The following is a 19,921-nucleotide window of genomic DNA, read 5'->3' on the forward strand; positions in this document are numbered from 1 at the left end:
AGTTTTCCTATCATTTAAACCGTAGCGCCAGGGATCTGTGAGTCTAGCTGGGTCTGCCATTTTTATTTGATATAGGAAGGGGTTGCAAGGAGAGGATTTGCTAATGCAGCTTTAGTTCCTCTAATTCTGCTGTTCTGCTGTCGTTTTGGACATTCATGCCAGTGGGTCAGTGGCTGCCCAGAGAGCTAGAAAGGGTCATTGCCAACAGGCCCTACTTGTTTGATTTTTTTTTTATTATAATATAAAATTAGATAACCTTGAATTGGTCAAGGACTCATGTTCTTACTTCAAGAACAGGTTTTCAGGCCTGACTGCTAATTGTGGGTTCTTGGTATTTATTGTAGTTGACTTATTGTAGCTAAAATTCTTACTTTCTTTTGTGCTTACTGGTCTAATTAATACATTATATTATTCTTATTATTCTAAAGTTTTTTAATATGCAAAATTAGATTAGGTGCATACTGGCTCTAAAAAAGCATCTTTTTCAGTAATAATAGATATGTATCTGCCTGAAAATTTCCTTGGCAGCATCTGTAAAAAATTTTAAGTGAATATTGTATTATTTAGATGAAATTTTCACCCATAAAACAATTGTTCATAAGCAATATAAGTTTGGGGAGGAAATGAGATAATTTAAGAACATTAGGCTGTTTATGTTGCCTTAATTACCTTGTGTCTTAGAAACCTGAAAAGCCTATGAGTGAATGGGTATGAAGTGTGTGAGCATCTGTGTGCCTGGGATGTGGTTACTCAAGCAGTTAAGGTGAACTGGGCAAATCAGTACACTTCTAAAGTTCTCTAAGTGTTTGTGAATTTCTTTACTATTTTGATTGTTACTAAGTTAAAGTTATAAGATTGTGTTTTTTTTAAGTGAGTATTTATGTCAGAATGTATCCCAGTATTTTATAGGTATTGGCAGGCATTTAATCATTTGTTTTCACTTATAAATATGTTTATTAATATGTTTCTTTTTTTTGAAAAGTCCATTCATAAAACTTTTATTCCACTTACATGAACTTAATACACATGTTCTTAACAATTATGCTTGGATTGTTCATGAAAATCTCATAAGACATTAAACAAAGCTAGCCATCATCTCAAGTTATTTCCCTGTTAACTATTTTTACAGCACATGCATGTTAGGCAAGTATCAAAACACACACACACACACAAAAACACAAAACAAAAACAAAACAAAAAAACCCCACAAAAGCAAAAAAAACCCTAAAAAATGTTAAATACATGGGTTTTTTGTTTTACTGCTTCGCTTGATATACGTGAAGTAATGAATATCACGCAATTCATTTTTACTGCATCTTTACTTGTACATTTGTTCTTAGGTTGCCTAAAACATTTAAATACAAATAAAATGAGTGTAGCAAAAATAATGAAAGCAAACAGCAGGTAACTTTACAAATAATGGAATGTGAACTGTTTCTGCCCTTATCCAGAGTAAATTGGGTCACAACTAAAGGAGCACTTCTGTAGCTGTAGTCAATGGTGTGCACATTGAGACTGAGTATTCCACAGATAACACATGGTTTAACATGTAATATCCATGGGATATCTATTTCTACTATAGCCTTGTAAGTGCTCCAAACCTAAAAGTACCCACAGCTACACCTGTGACTGGAACCAATTATCCCTTTTATTCCCCACCAGGACAAAGCAATACGAGGTAGTTTTCTTTGCTTAGACATGGAAGCAGTTTTAACACTGGCCCTTGTGAAGCCACAATGTACCAAAAGTACTATGCCAAACATTTATAACTTGTATAAAAATTCCACATCCCCATATTGGCCACCTCAAGATGAAAACAGATAACTCCCTAAATGTTAACTGGCTCTACTCCCCTAATATTAAACATAAAAACCACATGGGAAATAGAGAAATTCAAGTAGAAGTAACATAAACCTGTCATAAATCATAAACAAAAAACTATTTGTGGGACAGCATGGGTGACAAATGGTCTACTGTGTAAATTTTAGAATGAGGCAGACAAAAGTTGGAAGGCCTTTTAATTTTCCCCTCCTTCTCCTTCTTCAGCTTCGTCTCCTTGGGTATCCGATGTCCACAATGTCAAGTTGTGTCTCGGTAACTGCATTATTATTAGTGTGCTGTCTTTGTATGACTCTTCGCTTAATGTATCAAGTTCAGCAATGGCTTCATCAAATGCTGCTTGTGCAAGAGAGCAGGCTTTCTCAGGGGAGTTCAGAATCTCATAATAGAACACAGAGAAGTTAAGGGCCAGACCCAATCTGATAGGATGTGTTGGCTGCATTTCCTTTTTGCTGATTTCAAAAGCTTCTTGGTATGCTTGCCGTGATTGATCCACAATCCCTTTCTTGTCATCAGCAGCAACCTCAGCCAAATAGCGGTAGTAGTCTCCTTTCGTTTTCAAATAGAAGACTTTGCTCTCTGCTTGGGAAGCATCGGGGATCAAGAACTTTTCCAAAAGAGACAGCACATCATTGCAGATATCTCTTAGCTCAGTCTCAATTTTCTCTCTGTATTCTCGAGCCATCTGCTGTTTTTTCTCAGCACCTTCTGTCTTTTGCTCAATACTTGAGACGACCCTCCAAGATGACCTATGGGCTCCTACAACATTTTTATAAGCAACTGAGAGAAGATTCCTCTCCTCATTGGATAATTCAGCTCCTTGCTCAGTTACAGACTTCATGCAGGCCGCCATGTCGTCATATCGCTCAGCCTCCTCGGCCAGTTTGGCCTTCTACACCGGCTCATTTTTATCCATGACTGGATGTTCTGTGTCCTGAGTGGGTGACGAAGGACGGATGGGGCTCAGCAGTCTCCTATTAATATGTTTCTTGCCTGATTTTTCTGAGTAATAAAGAATAAAGCCACAGGGGTGTTCAAAATGTGTTGAAAAACTTTGTTCCGTCAGCCACTGACAAGACAAGAAGCTTAGGGTTACACTTTCTGAAATTGGTGAAGAGGAATGGGCAGTGGGACAGTCCCTGAAGCACCTGTGATCCCTACTAGTGAGTCCCATGACGTTAGTTTCCTCGAGGGGGTGTGGGTTTTGGACCTGGTATCTCTTATTGCTCATGGTGATGTGTTCACTTTCATTTACAAACATTGTCAGTGGTCAGACCCACCACCATGTCCACAGTCTTGTGGTAACAAGTTGAGAATGTCAGGTCAGCTGTGAAGCACTGCTTCCTGGTTCCCACTGTCCTTGTCTCTGAGGGTGGAGGGAGGTGCTAGATTTCAGTGCTTTGTGACCCTTCTTCCAACTCTTCAAACTCTTCGATGGCATGACACTTTTCAGTCCTTCAGTACAACTTAAGATTTTACTAAATGGCAAGTTTAGCTTTATGTTTGTAAATATGTAAAGCAACCCTTATTTAGAGTTATTTCTTATAAAAGTATTATATAGATGACAAATTGGAAACTCTGAATAAAGTGCCTGGAATGATTCAAATCCATAACAGTCTGAGTAGACAGCATGTCAACCCACCACTAGTTCGGGACAAACAGTCAAGTCTTTCTGCTTCTTTGACACATTATGCTGGAATGCTGCCTGACTTAACTATTTGAATAAGTAGACCAAAGAGCTCATAAACAGCAGTTAAATTATTACATTTTTCTTCCTGTTATTGCCACATTCTGTCTAACTTCTAAATTGAGTCTTTTTTGCTTTTGGGATACAGATTTATAATCCATTTTTGCCGTTCATTATTTTTGGCCATGGTGGTCCATTTGGCCCTTGCGCTGAGACGATGGAACACTAGGGATTTGAAGGAAAGGAGTGCCTGTTGATGCTGTCATTGCTGATGCTGCTTTGTTCACATGTCCCTGGTATTGAAGCTGTTTGCATAAAAATGTGACTTTTTAAAATAGATGTAGTAAAAATTGCCTTCTTTTGCCCTCTCCTACAGTTCCATATTGCCATGGTTTCAAGAAATGCTTAGAATGAGTTAATTTTGTGCATCAGTAAAAATTTTGCATTGCTGTGTTAGTTGTAGAGCTACAGGGTGTGACACCTATATACAATGTGCACATGAATGTTGTAAACTCACCCAAAAGCTATGGCTCAAAGGTGGTTGCATTTGGCAGGATTTTTCTTTCTGTGAGTGTGCCATATATTTGATTATCATCAGTTTCTTCTGAGATATTTCTTCTTCTGTTTTTATACCTGCTCCTATGCTTCTGTAAAATAAAAAGGCAAACTTTCTATAAATTGGCAATGGGTCTATGTAGGCAGCAGCAGATCCTTGGAACAGTTCTGTGTAACACACTCATACCTTTCTCATTCAGTTGTCGCCACTTTAAGCCCAGTGATGGCTTGATAGAGTTGTATGAGGGTATCTAGCAATACCTTATCCTTAGAAAAATTCCATATTTTTACAAATAACCCCTACTCTGTGGGGGCTGTAATTGTTCTATTTTAATAAAGGTGTTGAGTTACTGACTTCCCCTGTAAGCAGTTGTTTCCTTCCTCCCTGTCTGCTTAAACCCTGTGCTCTTTTAAAATTTTTGCCAGTTTCCTGATCCTGAACCCAGATTTATTTCCATAAAGATGTATTTCCATAAGGCAAACAGATGGAATCTATTAGAGATTTTTTAGATCCCTATTATACATCGCTAGATGTTTATTTTCACGTAATTTAGAGATTGGGAGGATCTGTCAGAGAAGAATCTGAGGTCCATAAAGATTAAGCAGCTTGTCCAGGGTCACAGAACTTGAGTTGCAGAAACAGCTAATGTTCAGTATTGCATGAGGAATACAAAGATATGGGTAAAGCCAACTGACTTCCTACGTTGTTACCTTGATGAGGCACAGAACATTGGGGGTATCACCCTAAAGCCTCACAAATGCAATTTTCAATGTGCCCAGGGGGAGGGCAGCTTTGAAAGATGATTCCCTCAGTAACCAAGGCCATAAGAAACATATTTTTCATAACTGCCTAAACTGTAACTGCCAAGCCAACTAGATGTTTGTGTTTTTTAGTTTGCAGGGTCTCGCCCTTGTATCTGTATCTATAGAAGTAAAATCATGGTCAGGACGTTGCTTGGTGATTATGGCGCCCAGAGCAGGTAGCGGTGGAGCACTGAGGAAGGACAGCCTGAAGGACAAATACAGTTCCATTCTAGGGCACACTTGTCACCTGGTTAGTATATTTCTGTTGTGAGTTAATGCACTTTCTTCTGTGGACATTGCTGGAGACATACAACTTGTGTTTGCTTATCCAGCCTCCCTTCCCTCTGCTCTGCTCACCCCACCCATCTGCTTCACCTTGCTCAGGACCACTCTACTGCCTGTTGAGACATTGCTTCATCGGCTGTGTTACTATTATCAGTGTTAACCTTGCATTCACTTATCAAATATTTATTGAACCTGTACTCTATGCTGGGCAGTGTTGCAGGTGTGGAGGACAGGGCATGGAACACAATGGGTGCAGGGTCTTTAGTGAACTTACATAACAGAGGGGGAGACAGATAATACACAATTAAACAAATAAATGAACAGTGTAATTTCTACGGTTGGCAGTGAAAACCTGGGAGTACTACTTGCCTTCTCTCTATAGGATAAATTTTTCTTTGATCTCTTCCATTCACCCTCTCACTCCTCACATTCATTTATTCAACAAGTGATTAAAAGAAAACAACACTTTATTGAGGGATGATTGACATACAAAAGGCTGAACATATTTAATGTATATAACTTGACGAGCTTTGGAGATAAGTATACACTTGTAAAACCATCACCCTAATCTATGCCATAAACATATTCATCACCTCCAAAAGAAGACTTTTTGCATGTCCATCTGCCTTTGCTAGGTTCTGGATAAAGAACATGATTAGAATGGTCTGTACTCACATGGTGCTCGACTAACAATCTGTTAACCATTCAGTTGCATTCAGTATGATTGGTGACACAGTGGAGGGGTGTAGGAGACAGGAACAGGTGATTGACGACAGATGAAGTGGGCTGGGAATTATAGTCTGAGGCAGCAAAAGCAAGGAGGCATGATGGGCCTGGGAACTGCTGGTAGCTGAGTAGAATTTGAGCTAAGGTAGGGCAGGATTTGAGAATGGAGACCTTGGTTTGCATAGAAATTTTTACTATAAAGAATGAGGAACCTTTGAATAGTTTTAAACATTCAAGGAATAGATCTTCAGTTTTGTCATCTAAAAAGATAACTGGCAGTTAAAATGATGGAAACGTTGGAGAGAACAACACACAAGGCAGCCTGAGTTGTTCTTTTTCTCCTCTTCATCTTCATCCATAGCAGGCCAGAATTTTTCTTCTTCTATCATTACCACCACAATATAATTAAGTCATATCTTATTCTTATATTTAGATTCTAAAGTCAGCACATTAAGTAAAACTTGTATAGAGTTCAAAAAGTCCTTGAGAATTCCCTTAGGAAGGCATAGCTTTGGAGATCAGCTCTCTCGTTAAGACCAATCCAGTATGTGTGTTTTTTTCAGGATTGGAATAGATTGCTGCTTCTTTGCTTTGGCACCAGACGAAATAATTTCTTTCGTATTTCGGGGTCATGCTGTATGCAGTATGAGGGAGCAGCAAGTTCATGATCTCTGGGTCTCACTCCTACAACAGAGCACATGAACACTGTTGCCTGAACGACTTAAACTATTGCAACTGTGTTTGTGCGCTCTCTTGTGCAGCTGTTTTATATTTGCAAAGCATATGTAGTTCAATTCGAGCCAGTTTAAATACACTTATAACACAACTGCTGTAATTGCGATACCGACTTTCAGTGTTTTCTGTATGTCAGACAATGCAAAGTACATTTATCATCTCATTTAATCTTTAACAAGCATTTGAGATAATTGGAATTTATCCTCATTGAACAAATAAAACTTGCTATTAGATACATACTATTTTCAAGTTCACTAGTAATTAAATGATTAAAACCCTGATCTATTCTGCTTCAATCTCATATTCTTAAAAGCTCAGTTTCAATTAGAAAGCCATTGCATTAACCTAGTCAAAAAAATATAAGAAACTTAAACATCATAGTAGCAGAGTTGTATAGAAACAAGATTCCAAGGAGATGAAGGAAGAGAATTAATAACTACTGTCTTTAAGAAGCCTTTAGGTAGTTAGTAGTTATCCAGGAACATGAACAAATATTTCAAAAAGGAAGAAACACAAATGCCTAATAAATGAGAAAAAAGTTTTATATAACTGGCAGTTAAAGAAATATATAAAATATTCTTTTATTACATTGGGAAAAATTTCCTGAATGGTTATATTTTGGATTGGCGCCCTTATATACGTCAGATAACAATGTAACTTCAGATGACAGTGTAAATTGATATAACTTTTTGGGAAACAATGTAGTAATATGTATTATTTGAATTAGAGAACATTTTGTTGCAAGGAATAAAAGAATCCCACTATAACTCAAGAGAAAAGGGGGATATATAGAAACAATAAAAAAAGTGTCTCTAGGAGCCAAGGGACAGTAAGTTCATCCAGGCCTCACAGGAGCCTGGAACCAGGACAGTTACAACTCCATGTCCTTCAGACCGGCCCCTTCTGCATCTCTGTGTGGATGGCAAAAAAAACATGGCTACCACAAATCTCAGTTATACCAGTTCTTAGTACCAGTGCCTAGCAGAAACAGAAGTTCCAATTACTGATTCCTTGGAGCTAGACTCTGATGGGCTAAGCTTTGGTCAGCACTTACTCTTGGTCCCATCAGATGTGACCATGGAACACAAGGTCACTTGACTTAACTACCTACTCAGAATGTCCTGTGAAACAGGAACTCTTTGAAAGGGGAATAATTAAAACAAGGAAATAGAAGAACACACTTACTCCATGTGTCAGTAGAGCTAAAGATGTTTATGTCCTTTGATCTCACAGTTCCAGTTTTAGAAATCTACCAGTAGTAAGTTATTAGGTAATCTAGTGAATGATTTATCACATCACATCAGGTGCTCCAGTGGGAATGGGAAGAAATGGGAAAACACTGACATGTTCAACAACAGGAAAATGGCTAAATGAATTATGATCTGTTCATGAGATTGTAAATTATGCAAATATTAAAAACATGTTCTCAAAATATATAGGAAGATGCTTACAATGAAATGTAAATGTATATACATGTTGTATGTATGCTGTACTAGGTTACATTTTATATAATACATAGAAAAATACTAGAGGTAATTACATCAAACATTATTACTAGATTTTAGAATCACTTTTTTTGTCTTTATAATTTTTCTATAGATTTTAAATGATTAACAAAAGCCACGTAGTAATTTTATTTATTTACTTATTTATCAAAATTTATATATTTATTTTTGGCTGCGTTGGGTCTTAGTTGCTGTACGTGCGCTTTCTCTAGTTGCAGAGAGCGGGGGCTACTCTTCATTGTGGTGTGTGGGCTTCTCATTGCAGTGGCTTCTCTTGTTGTGGGGCACGGGCTCTAGGCGTGCTGGCTTCAGTACTTGTGGCTTGCGGGCTCTAGAGCGCAGGCTCAGTAGTTGTGGTTCGTGGGCTCTAGAGCGCAGGCTCGGTAGTTGTGGTGCATGGACTTAGTTGCTCCGCGGCATGTGAGATCTTCCCAGACCAGGGCTCGAACCCGTGTCCCCTGCATTGGCAGGTGGATTCTTAACCACTGTGCCACCAGGGAAGCCCATATAGTAATTTTATACTTATAAAAAATACTCAAAAAAGCAAATTACAATTTGGTAGGAAGGATAAACTTGTTCTAGGTAAAGTAATAGTAATAGTAACCAATACCAATAGTAACCAATAGTAACCAATAACTAGTATGTATTAGTGTTATAGATCGTGTAATAAAAAGTTAAGGATGGATTTCCTAATAGACTTTTTAAAAGTAGAATGGTCTATTCAAGAGCTATTTTCCTATCACTGGTGTTGTTCAAATAGAAATTAGACAAGCATTTATAAGAGGTACTGTAGAAAAGCTTCATCTATCAGGTATGAAGAATTAGATGACTTCTAAAGTCCTTTTCAACCCCCATGTTCTGTTAGGAAAACAGATTTACTTTGGAGTGCTTGTTTTAAAAAATTCAATTAGATGTTAGGGGAAGGTATACAAAGCAAGTAGCTTTTGTGAAAGAGATATGAAATTCTCATAGGAGATGCCAGAGTCTGTGGGATTAAGCAGGAGGAAATGAATTTCACTCACATCTTGAAAAAGGTGATATGCAGGGATTGGATTATGTGATGGAAGTTCTTTTAAGGTCTACAGTGATTGACACTAAGGCAGAATTACGATTCCACTGGCCATTTATGGATAAGGGAGAGTACCCAAGCTGACTTGACAAATGGGAGAACATTTTCCTTGTTCATCCTCTAGTGAGTGAAGTGGTATAAAACTTACACTTTAGAAAAAGAGAGCAAAGTCAAGCCAGTCTGCTTGTTTGTGGGCCTAACTGCATTCTAGAAAAGAAACTTTAGGATTAGCCGCCATGATTTTTATCTTTTGGTGGTTATGTTAAATTATGGCAGTAATACATTAACAGCTATTCCATAAATTGAACCTGCTCGTTTAACTCTCAGACATTAAAAGTCTTTGAAATTACAAAGAACTGCACAGGAGTCAGACTTTTAATTTTACTGAGGTGTGTGTGTATGTGTTGTTGTTGTCGTCATCTTTTTGCCAAAGTAAAGTAATACTAAAGGTATATTCTTTCTGTTTATTACAAAAAGGCATAGCTCCTTAAAGAGTAAGTTGATCTCAGGGTTGAAACTTAGTTTAGCATTTTCTGTAAAGCTGATTTTCCCTCTCTAAAAAATTGGAATAGACATAAAATTATTGCTGTAAAATGATCAATAATATAGCTCTTCCTTGATTTATTTTTCTGCTTTCTGATCATTGTATACATTAAGTCTCTTCTGTGATGATTAACAGCTTCTAGACTAATACTGATGAGTACATCCTAAACTCAAGGTCATGGCCACGTTGAGGGCTCAAGGAGTGGCATATTTATGTTTAAGCTCACTTAGCTTCAACCTTCAGGTATCTATTGGTGCTACAATATTTGGGACTCCTCTTTTCACATTAGCACTCCCATTCCCTATTAGAGTTTGTTACTGCTTTCTTGTCACAGAAAATTACCAGAATAGTTGTTTCTTCTTTCAGAAGAACCAGTTCTGTATCATGTAAAACAGCCACTAGCTAATTCAGTAGTTTGACTTTGTGAAAGACTGAGCTCTTTGCCTCCCAGGGAGCATATACATTTTAACATCAGTAAAAATTGAGTTATTTTGACCAGGTGGAAATGACAAGAGGACAGAGTAAAGGAGGATGATTTGAAGTATATGCAATGGCTCCCTACTTTTCCTGCATTTTTTCAGCCATCCAGAACTATCCCTTTTGATTGCCCATAGGTATAATACATTTTCACGAAAGTTATTCTATTGTTTGTGAACACTGGCAGAAAGGGGGAAGGGCATGATATTTGCATAAAATTTCTAGTGGAGAACAGATCAAATGGAATCTCCTTCTGATAAAGTTAGATAGGTTTATCTCCTGGTCCAGGCTTCCCAGGCATTCATTTCATAAACATTTAAGTGTTTTTTTTGTGTCTAGCAATGGTCTTGCTCTCAGTAACCTCACTTGAGTAACTAAGTATAATGCAAGGTCCTAAGACTATATACAAAGGTGTGTGCAAAGTGCTGTGATTTCACAGAGAGGAGGGACTCATGCCCAGGCCAGAGAATCTGAAAGATGTCACTCTGGAGCCAGCTCTGTGCTGCATCTTAAGGGTGAAGGGCGGGATTTGCCAGGTGGAGAAGGAAGGGCATTTCCTATCAAGGGAACAACGACGACTTTAACAACTGTTTTAAAAAAAAAAACAACCCACCAAAAGAACAATACACATTTGGAATACAAGAAAGTTGATGTAACTAGAGTATTGGGAATTGGGATTGGGTACAGGAGTCGAGTGGTTAGGATTTGTAAGATAAATGGCATTAGATTGTGTTAGTGTAAACCATGTCTTGGTGGGACTTTATCCTGTTGGCAGTGGAGAAAGCTCTTCAGGATTTTTAAACTGGCAAGCAGGAGGTCCTTTATACATCTTGGAAAAATGACCTTAATAGCACTATAGAGGAAGGGCTAGTGTAGCAAGGTGCAGGAGCTGTGGCATTTTGACAGGCAACAGATGGTCCAGGAGAGAGATGATGAGCTTCTTTTTTTTTTTTTTGTGAGATTTTATTTTATTTTATTTTATTTTATTTTATTTTTTGATTACCAAAGCAAAGACATTGATAAAGCAAATACAATCTGCAATAATAAATACATCTGCAATAGATGCTAAATAGATGATGAGCTTCTTGAATTAAGACAGTGGCACAAAGATGTAGAAGAGATAAGGAACTGAAAAGTATAGGAGTAGAATTGTTAGGACTTGGTGATTAACTGGATGTGTGGATGGGATGAAGGAGTGCGAAGTGTCAGGGACAGCTCTGAAGTGTCCAACTTGGATAGCTGCCTAGATGTTACATCGTTAGCCACGGGGGAAGCAGGCTTGAATCCTATTTTTGATTCAGGAACTATATTAGATATCTTCATTACATGTCTAGCTGATTTAAATCTATGGGTGAACTTTATATTTTTTACAATTTTAAAAACATGCCACAAATTCTTAGTATGATAAAATGTATGTTTCCATCTTTTAAAAAAGGGAACTATGACAGCAAAAGGAAAATAATCAGATGTTTTAAAATGGCTCCTAATTTTTCTTTGTGTATCATACATCAAATTCTAGCACTTTCTACCATTTAAAATTAATTTTTGCCTATCAACAGGTGGTTAAACACATGCTGTGAAGTGAAAGCCAAAATTAACACAGGATTCTTCTGAGTTCACAGTGTAACTTTGAAAAACCAATGTTTATGCAAAATTTCTAAAATATATTCAAGCAGGAAATTAGTTATGTATATTTCAGTAATAAACTACTAAAGCAGTGTGAATGTTGAGGCAAGAAATGTGTCTACAACCAGCAACTTGATTTTAATAAATAATGTGCTGTTAATCCCAAATTAGTATATGATGTAATAATTAAAAGTGTCAAAATCAAAACCTAAACTCTTCTCAGAAACCAGAAGAAAAATAACAATGGTAATCAGGAAAAAAAGCCCTTTGAAAAGTTATAGGGTGTGGAACTAATTTCCCTATCTACAGCTGGGGTTAATATAGTTAGCATTTTCTATTTGCACTTCATTTGCAAGATCTTTTAGACACCATCCTGGTTAATAGTGATTATGGTGAAACTGACAAAGGTTATCTGTTCTAAACATGAATGCTTGCTTACATTGATGCATACCATAAACTGCGAAATGTGTAAATTATAAAGTGATCTTTTAACATGAACTCTTACATTTAAAATATAATAAAGTTTATATTAATAGAATAAAATCTCTCATTTCAAACTCCAGGGTAGTTATTAAATAATTTATATATAAATGATAAGAGTAAAAATTATTTTCTAATAGACTGTTTTGGGCATACCAAAACTTTAATTCATTATTTAAATGAAGAAAAGAATGGGAAACTTAGCACTTTGGTTTGAGATGGTAATTTATCTAATGAATACGTATCTATGACACAATATTGGGAATATTACTACATAATACTGTAGTAGGCCTGGAAATTACCATAATTTCAGGTCTAGTATGTTTTTAGTGAGTACCCCAAAAAATGCTTAAGTGCATAGTAAAGCTTCTTTATTAACTCATTCAGATTAGCAAATAAGCAAATATTGTGTGGCCTCTTTCTACTTTGAACTGACCTTGTCTTGGGGGAAGGACTAAAGTTATAACGTTAATTTATTAAACTATTAGATTGCTTCTAATTTTCTCCTTTTCTAAATGGTGTTATACATTCATCTTTTTCTTTTTATATATATAGTTTGTTTCTTATTTTTTTAAATAGTCTTTATTGGAGTATAATTGCTTCACAGTACTGTGTTAGGTTCTGTTGTACAACAAAGTGAATCAGCCATATGCATACATATACCCCCATATCCCCTCCCTCTTGAGCCTCCCTCCCACCCTCCCTATCCCACCTCTCTAGGTTATCGCAAAGCATATGCATTCATCTTTATGTGTATACATTGTTTAGGATAGCTTGCCCAAAGTGGCAGAGCTAGGTGATGTGCAGTTTTCTAGCATTTGATATGCATTACTATTTTGCCTCCTTAATGGCTATTTCATTTTACCTGCCACTGGGTGTGCTTGAGATGACGGTTTCTTTAGGATTGGATCTTATAATTCAATTGCATTTATTCTAATCCAGGGCTAAAAAATTGTATTATTTGAATTTTTTTTTTTTTTTTTGCGGCACGCGGGCCTCTCACTGCCGCGGCCCCTCCCGCCGCAGAGCAGAGGCTCCGGACGCGCAGGCCCAGCGGCCACGGCTCACGGGCCCAGCAGCTCCGCGGCACGCGGTGTCCTCCCAGACCGGGGCACGAACCCGTGTCCCCTGCACCGGCAGGCGGACTCCCAACCACTGCGCTACCAGGAAAGCCCTATTTGAATTTTTTTCTTTTTATTATGGTGATGACATTCTTTTTGAAATATTTCTTTACCAATATTATTCACAGTTACTTTTAGATGAAAATATAATCATGGAATTTTCATTATCATAACATCCTTAGAATCAAACCATAGGGTTAGGTAGTCTTCATATTACCTAGACTGATCTAGAGAATATGATTAAAATTTTGGAAGAATTCAACTTAAAATTGTTCTGGAGATTTTTTTCAAATTACTTTCATGTATTTACTTTTAAATTTACTGTAATGCATTTACTGTTTGTGCTGCCTACTTTCTAAAGTCATAATTTTAACATTGGTACAGTACACTTATGTCAATGTTATGACTTATCTTAATTTCAGGAATAACCTGAAGATTGAAGGGTTATTAGATGAAAGATCCTGTGAAAAACTACCTAGGAATATAAATATTACTTGTCTTCCAGAAGTTTCCTTCTCCAGAGCAATTGTCTATAAAGGGTTATGTGCCCCCATGGTACAAAAAAATTAACCATTGCAGTGTGGGAAGCAGATCCTAGAACTTAGAACATTTTGCCTAAGGAGTTTTAAAAAAACACTTTAACATTCCAAATATATATAGACTTACTCTTGCACTTTCATTCAGTCCATGTGTCAAATACACCTAGTGTTTCAGGTACAAGTGAGGAATTCTGAGGGAAAACTGAGGGGTGAGCAGTGACAGGTTCATCTGTCTCCTTTCTGCCGGTAACATTTTAGGCATTGCTGGTTAAATAGACTGAGATTACATTATCTTAGATGGTGGAATTCTGGCAATACTTAGTAATAAGTGACCATAAACATCTTTTGTACCACCTAGAGATTTGCGAGTTATAGATGACATAGTACTTAAATGAGTTGTCAGACATTGTATCTTTTTCTTTTAACAAAAACCACAAATGATCCCCATTTACTAGCCTTTCATGTGAAGAGAAGTAGGCACAGTACATAATTAGCAGGTTCTTAACCAACAGATATATTTGACAAAAATAAACACAACCTATCTTTTTCAGGTAAAGGTGACATTTGAATCAGTGAGAAAGTAACTGCATTCAGCAGAGGGAAAGTGCTCTATGGACAGAGCATTTTTTAAATGATTGTTTGGAAACGTTTCCATTACTGTGTCATTTTACCACCAAAATTGACATGTGTATCTTTTCCTTTTTAAAGTTGAAAAAACAGGAACAAAAAAACAAACTCATTTCTGTGCACACATAAAAACTTAAATACAGATTTTTTTGTTTTAATTTTTATTGGCGTATATTTGATTTACAATGTTGTGTTAGTTTCAGGTGTACAGCAAAGTGAATCAGTTATACATATACATATATCCACTCTTTTTTCTTTTTAAAGATTCTTTTCCAATATAGGCCATTACAGAGTATTGAGTAGAGTTCCCTGTGCTATTCAGCAGGTTCTTACTAGTTATTTATTTTATATATAGTAGTATATATTAAATATAGATCTTTTATACCTTGTTTAAAAATTTTGGAAATAGTTTTAGTAGACTTTAGACCATATTTTCAAAATTAAGAAATGTAACACCTTTCAAGACATCTGGGAAGGTGGAAGTTTACTAGAAGAATTTCAAGGAAAACCTTTGCATAATTGGTAGATAGGATTGAAAAATGTATAACATGATTTAGTAAGTGCAGTTGATGATGTACTTCTTCCCTTTAGAACAGTGAATCTTTCTCAGCTGGGGCAATCATTAAAACGATGTATGGAAGTAAATTGACTTAGATCCACTCTTTCAAATGTCTGTATCATGAAATATTTAACCAAGACATTTTTAAAAAGCAAAGCAGATTGAATCATACTGTTTTCTCAAAAACAGTATATTATCTTTACCACATCCTATTTTAGTTTCTATTTTTGTGTTTTACAGTATGCATTTTAGTGCCGTCATACTTGTATTTAACGTATATACATTCACGCGTGTGTGTATGCATACATACATATTTGGGAGTGCAGTGCCCAGATTCCATACTGAGAGGATGTGCCATCAAAAAGTTTGGAGAGGGGCTTTCCTGGTGGCGCAGTGGTTGAGAGTACGCCTGCCAATGCAGGGGACATGGTTCGTGCCCTGGTCCGGGAAGATCCCACATGCCGCGGAGCGGCTAAGCCTGTGAGCCATGGCCACTGAGCCTGCGTGTCTGGAGCCTGTGCTCCGCAACGGGAGAGGCCACAACAGTGAGAGGCCCGCGTACTGCAAAAAAAAAAAAAGGTCATAATTAAAGAAGAAACACCGTATTTATCAATTAACTTTGTTCCTGCTTTGAATTTAGGTAATATCAATGACCTAGGATTAGTACAAAAGCAAAATTAGATAAAAAGTATGCCTTTATTTTAAAGAGTGGACCACAATGGGGGGAAATGCTGAAATATCACCAACCTAAAAGTGTGTTTACTGCTAAGCTATTTATGTAAACAGATGAAATGAGTGGTGTGATGCAGGAAATCCGTACAGATAAGGTCAGACAAACTATAAGTTGGCGTGAGGATCAATTCCATAATTTAGGTTAAGAAGGAGTGGTTTTATTCTCTAGGATTAAATATTTTTAACTAGAAGAGAATTATTAAGGTGAGATGACACGTCAGATACAAGGTTTCTTCTCCTAAACTGCATACCTAAAATATACAAACTATCCCGATCCACATGTCATTAAAAACATGTATAGCTTCTCATCATGGGCTTCCAAAGTAGAAGAGTAATAGAATTGAGTTAAAACCCAGAATGGGCAACAGTTTAATCTAGGATTGTGTTGTCATCCATCCAGAAACCCTGGTTTGGGGTCACTGTCTGCTTTAACGGTACTGTGTGGTTGGGACTTTAACTGAACATTTAACCAAAGAATTAATATAAAATTAATATAAAGTTTAACATATGTTAAACTTTAACATATGTTAAATTAAAAAAAATTTTTTTTGAAAGAATAGAGATTCAGGGATAATAAGCTTGCTTTGAAGATCTGTATAAAACTAGTTTGGAACGAACTATTCAAGAAACAGGATTTAGTGACTTCCCTGCTGGTCCAGTGGTTAAGATTCCGTGCTTCCAATGCAGGGGGCACAGGTTCGATTCCTGGTTGGGGAAATAAGATCCCACATGCTGCATGGTGTGGCCAAAACTTAAAAAAAAAAAAGAAACAAGACTTACCTGGCATGTATTCAAGAACTTACAGGCCTTACTTCATTAAGACTCACAGACATACAAAATGGAAATTAAACATCATTTGATTGGATTTTTAAATTAAAATGTGGCTTTTTAAAGCCACTGAGGAAATCAGTTTAATACCAAATTGTTTGATTTTATTAGAATACTAAAGTGTGCAAAATGGGTTAAGATTCAGATTTCATTCTATGAAAATGGAGATTGCCCCCCAGTTAAATATCATTGGAGAATCAGTCTGAGGATTTTACTCCTTAGGTGTGATAACTGAAAGTCAGAAGTACTTCAATTATTTTTTCCTACTCCTTGTTCTGTTTGAATATTCACTTGGTATAATTGTCCTGTTATTATACTGCCAAAATATATTTATTAGTAAATAATTACTTAAGCCAACTTTGCCGTTAGTATGGATACATGGAAGTTTTCAATTATATGATAGATGATGTGCTAGGTACCTTTAAATAAAAATGCTGGGGGGCTTCCCTGGTGGCATAGTGGTTGAGAGTCCACCTGCCTATGCAGGGGACACGGGTTTGTGCCCCGGTCCGGGAAGATCTCACATGCTGCGGAACGGCTGGGCCCGTGAGCCATGGCCGCTGAGCCTGCGCGTCCGGAGCCTGGGCTCTTCAATGGGAGAAGCCACAACAGTGAGAGGCCCGCGTACCGCAAAAAAAAAAAAAAAAATGCTGGGGCAGGGACTTCCCTGGTGGTCCAGTGGTTAAGACTCCATACTTCCACTGCAGGGGGCATGGGTTTGACCCCTGGTCAGGGAACTAAGATCCCACATGCCACGTGGCTTGGCCAAAAAAAAAAAAAAGCTGGAGCAGACCAACTCAGTCTCTCCCCCATCCCTTAGCATTACAAATTAATAAATTTTAATTCAGGAAGCACAGGTTACATGGTGAAATTTTTGTTTTAGATAATTTCCATTAGAAATGGTAAGCTATTGAAAATAATACAGGTAGCCTTTAATAAAAAGTAAACTAAGTTTAATATAATGAAAAAGCAGGTGGTTATGAAATACCGTGTGAATGTTTGGCAGAACTTTTCTATGTTCCTTACTCACTCAACACAATTTGTAAAGAAATAATCTCTCTCCAAGGAGGAGAAGCCTAACAGCAGGGAAAGAGCCCATTAAGTCTTCAGTGCACAGGGAATTTTGTGAATAACTGAGTTGGTTAGCATGGATTTCAGGTATTTTTCAGGACTGATGTCTATGACAAATGATCTAATTAACTAAATTATCTAAACATTAATTTGAAAGATGCTTTTAAATACACTATCATAAACTTCATTGTTCACAAATGGACTTTGTGTGGGGAGCTAATTAAGTCACTTTTCAATTTTTCAATATTTTTTAAAAATCACAGGAAACAGATACAATGAACCAGTGATTATCTCTACTGTTGATTACAAGAAAGGCAATAGTTGTACCAAAAATCATTAATTTTTTTTAAATTAAGGGATACAGTAAAATTCACCCTCTTTAGGGTACAATTCTGAGTTTTGACAATGCCTACAGTTATATAACCACCACAACAATGCAGATAAGAAACAGTCCCATTACCTTTGAAAATTCTGTCATACCCTTTTGTAATCAGTCAGTTCTTCCAGCCCCCTGCAACCTGGGATCTATTTTCTGTCCCGGTGTGCTTGCCTTCTCTAGAATGTCATATGGAATCTTATATATGTAGCCTTTTACATTGGCTTCCTTCTAATGCCCATGCAAGTGTCCTTAGTTCATTTCTTGAGTGTTACGCCATTATATGGAGTTACCACAGTTTGCTCATCCATTCACTGATTGAAAGTCATTTGGGTATTTTCTAGCTTTTGATAACTATGAATAAAGCCTCTGTAAACATGCATGTACAGCTTTTTGTGTGAATGTAAGTATTCACTTCATTTGGGTAAGTACTTAGGAGTGTCATTGCTGGGTCATATGGAAATGCTTGTTTAACTTTATAAGAAAGTGCCGTGGCTCCTATTGGGTAGCTTAAATTTAGTCACAAGTTTGTGGTAGATTCCAAATATAATTTCAGATTATCCACAGTGAACAATGAGAGTCAATGATACTTTATTTCTCACTTTACTTATCACTTCCTAGCTGCAAATCATATTTTGGTTTTCACTATATAGATTCAAATGTGGATTCCATTATATCTTAATATATTGTGCAAAAGAGAATTGAATTTCTTAAAGGTTATCATTTTACTTGTGTTACTGGCCAAGATTTTTAACATCTTAAACCTAGTTTTCTCTTGTACAAAATGGTAATTATTATTCCTTATCTTACCTGTATTATTTATTCCTTTTCTAGGAAAGTGTTCTCTTATGTAATATAGTGATAAATTATTACCTCACAGTGAGGATTTAAAGAAATGCTGCATGGAAAGTGCTTACCAGAGCACCTGGCACAAAGTAAATGTTAGATATAAAAAAAAAGAGGGTGGGGGGGCGTCCCTTGGTGTGGGAGCTCTTCTTGCCCTGCCCTAGACGGTGCCCCTGGGGCATCCAGGTCATCCCTCAGGTGCCTGAGGCTGAGCAGTGGCGTCATTTCCTGTTCCCAGCGAGCCCCTCAGATCCCCACTGGGGTGGTACGTCCAGTGAGCAGCTTTCTTAGGGGTCAAGATGCCATGTGGCTGACAGGGTCTTGGTGCTCCAGCTGAGTGTCAGGCCTGAAGCTCAGGTGGGAGAGCCAAGTTCAGGACACTGGACCACCAGAGACCTCCTGGTCCCACGTAATATCAATTGGTGAGAGCTCTCCCAGAGATCTCCATCTCAACGCTAAGACCCAGCGCCACTCAATGACCAGCAAGCTCCAGTGCTGGACACCCCATGCCAAACAACTAGCAAGACAGGAACACAGCCCCACCCATTAGCAGAGAGGCTGCCTAAAATCATACTAAGTTCCAGGTACCCCAAAACACACCACAGGACGCGATCCTGCCCACCAGAAAGACAAAATCCAGCCTTATCCACCAGAACACAGGTACCAGTCGCCTTCCCCAGGAAGCCTACACAACCCAGTGAACCAACCTTATCCACTGGGGGCAGACACCAAAAGCAACGGGAAATACGAACCTGCAGCCTGTGAAAAGAAGACCCCAAACACAGTAAGTTAAGCAAAATGAGAAGACAGAGAAATACGCAGCAGATGAACAAGGTAAAAACTCACCAGACCAAACAAATGAAGAGGAAACAGTCTGCCTGAAAAAGAAT

At 37.4% G+C, this 19,921-nt stretch overlaps 2 protein-coding genes across 3 annotated transcripts in view; one reads left to right on the plus strand and one right to left on the minus strand.

Annotated features, from left to right (window-relative positions):
• FGD4 (FYVE, RhoGEF and PH domain containing 4) overlaps nucleotides 1-19,921 on the plus strand; it is a 140,799-nt gene that overhangs the window by 28,807 nt on the left and 92,071 nt on the right. The gene's annotated exons all lie outside the window — the stretch shown is intronic.
• Nucleotides 1,652-2,801, minus strand: LOC309829637 (14-3-3 protein zeta/delta-like). Its single transcript, XM_082665696.1, has one exon. It carries the CDS (start codon nucleotides 2,690-2,692, stop codon nucleotides 2,018-2,020), a length of 675 nt encoding a protein of 224 aa, XP_082521822.1. The 5' UTR covers nucleotides 2,693-2,801; the 3' UTR covers nucleotides 1,652-2,017.

Source organism: Grampus griseus (assembly GCF_964374135.1).
Source record: "Grampus griseus genome assembly, chromosome: 11".
NCBI classification, from domain to species: domain Eukaryota; kingdom Metazoa; phylum Chordata; class Mammalia; order Artiodactyla; family Delphinidae; genus Grampus; species Grampus griseus.